The sequence below is a fragment of the Limanda limanda genome, chromosome 19, assembly GCF_963576545.1.
Source record: "Limanda limanda chromosome 19, fLimLim1.1, whole genome shotgun sequence".
Lineage (NCBI taxonomy): Eukaryota > Metazoa > Chordata > Actinopteri > Pleuronectiformes > Pleuronectidae > Limanda > Limanda limanda.
This window is the reverse complement of record NC_083654.1, coordinates 18,960,199-18,962,476: the sequence shown is the minus strand read 5'-3', so window position 1 is coordinate 18,962,476 and position 2,278 is coordinate 18,960,199. Positions and strand designations below refer to the sequence as shown.

Genomic DNA, 2,278 nt, shown 5'->3' with positions numbered 1-2,278 from the left:
CAGCTGGAAACATATCTAATACGATCTGCTTTGACAGAAATTCAGGGAATTCACTTCTTCTTCAGTGCATTACTACCGATGAACCATAGGCTCATCTGTGACCCTCCTCTGACACACACAAACACGCATATGAACACATGGGAAAACACAGATTGAAACTACCCAAGCACAAATGCCAATGGTTCATTCGAGGGAATAATTTAGCCAGAGACCTGAGTTATGGGAGGAAACACGTCCCTGTATCCGAAAGCCTCCTGACGACAGATGAGGACACGCAAGTGACTGATGGGAAAGTGGGACAAGTTCAGAGGCAACAACAACAAACCCTGTCAACCACAACGCCGCTCATCTGTCACTCCTGCCTGGATCGCTCGTGCAGCACTTTCCTGCCTCCACCTCTGAGCCCGAGACGTACACCCAAACAGACAGACACACACACACACAACGTTGACTTCGTGCAGGATAAACAAAATGCACACGACAGAGGTATTTAAATGTGCGTTTGTGCACATGTGTGTTGTGCTTACGGTCCAGCCCCAGTGCCGCCCGGCCTGGATCAGCAGGGTGAAGCTCTGCAGGGCGGCCGGGTGGACAAGAGGAGGGCAGAGGTTGAGAGCGGACGGGGGGGGGGGGGGGGGCTGCACTAATCTGCTAATCTCATTAAAACCACGGCCGCGGGTGCCCTGTCAACAAGACGCAGGGAACAAAGGACGGGGTAAACAGCTGATGACCCCGGCTGCCGTCCACACACACACTCAGGGCTGTGCACACACACAAAACACGTCAGGCATTCTGCGTCCACCAGGAAACTGTCTCCAGATTAGATTAGACATAAACACAGAGGAGTCCACACAGCAACTGTCCCCCCCTCCAGGCCACCCGACCCTCATAAGGCTCCACGAAGCAGAGCCTGGTCCGTTAGCTCTCCTGATTACACAACGCACAGCAGGACCAGTGGGGACACAACATGGACCAATCAGCTGCTCCCGTCGCTCTGAGTCACTCTTCACCGCTGGCACTCGGGGCTTAAACCAGCAGTGGATGTCGAGACGTGTCCTTGTATCGTCCAGGAAACCACCCGGCCCCTTGTGGATTGTTCTGTCACTGAGGAAAACGTTATTTGAATCCATGTTGTCGTGAGAATAACCAGAGAGAAAACCTTGGCGCTCCCGTGCTGCCTCATGCTGAGTGATGACATTCAGACTCAGGTAGCAGAGGAGGTGGTGCAGATCCACAGGGGCAGCTGGGACAACTGGGACCAGCCACATGGGGTCGTTGGGGGGGGGGGGGACAGGTGGAGCAAATGGTGCAAATGGTTGTTTTTATGTAAACTCAAGTGGATATTCCAGTGGGGGGGGGAGACAACAACTGTGTTCATGGGCCAATAATCAGAGATAATCTTCAGAGGAAACGTTTCAATTCTCAGTTTCAATCTGGGGAGGCAACAAATACGGATGAATAAATAAATAAAGTCGAGCCAGGCCTTCTTTGTTTCTGCGGAACATCGGCAGAAAACGTGGAGGGACGTTTGTACGAGACAAATGTGTGTGTCTGTGTGCAAGTGGTTGTGTGCATGAGATACAAAAAGGCATGCGGTCGGCAAGGATGTGCTCGGAGTCCTCCTCTCACCGGTCCAGCAGCCGATTGTAATCCTGAGGCCCACAGCCGCCTTCCCTCTTGAGTTCGGCAAATACTTGTGTGAAAAAGTGCGGGTCTGCGTTGATGCGCAGCATCTTGGCGCTGGTGGCGTCGATGATGGCGAGGCAGCGGTCCCAGAAGGCCTCCTTACCCGCCTCCACCAGGAAGGGCTTGAGCGGGTAGGAGATCTCGTTGCCCATGTAGGAGTAGGACAGGTAGAGGCAGGTGAGCAGGATGGCCTGCAGCTCGTGCTCCGACGCCACCAGGTCGCCGTCCACCACGTCTCGGCACAGCATGTAGACGAAGACCACGTTGGCCGGCGTGACGAAGGCCTGGTCCTGCCAGCCCTGCAGCAGCAGCGAGCGGTCCACGGCCCGCAGCCACAGCACCGGGTCGGCCGGGGACAGATGCTTCAGGCGGTAGCAGCGACAGCACAGGAACTCCCCCAGGCAGCGCAGGAGCTCGCTGGTGGACGCCTGGACGATGACACGCTTCGGAGACGATGTCACCGTGTTCACCGGGACTTTTTTCACAGAGGAGAGCAGCTGGGATTTGCTGTAGGCGTATCCGTGCCCCTGACCCAGCCCCATCCCGTAGCCCAGCCCCAGGCCCAGTCCCGCTGGGCCCTCGTAGCTGCTCA

At 55.8% G+C, this 2,278-nt stretch overlaps 1 protein-coding gene across 1 annotated transcript in view; it reads right to left on the bottom strand.

Moving 5' to 3' along the window:
- Window positions 1–1,625: 1,625 nt before the first annotated feature.
- Window positions 1,626–2,278, bottom strand: part of LOC133026132 (cyclin-dependent kinase 5 activator 1-like) — a 1,966-nt gene continuing 1,313 nt past the window's right edge. Inside the window, exon 2 of the mRNA XM_061092994.1 lies at window positions 1,626–2,278. This exon is cut by the window's right edge and continues 537 nt beyond it. Within this exon, the coding sequence (XP_060948977.1) occupies window positions 1,626–2,278 (653 nt within the window).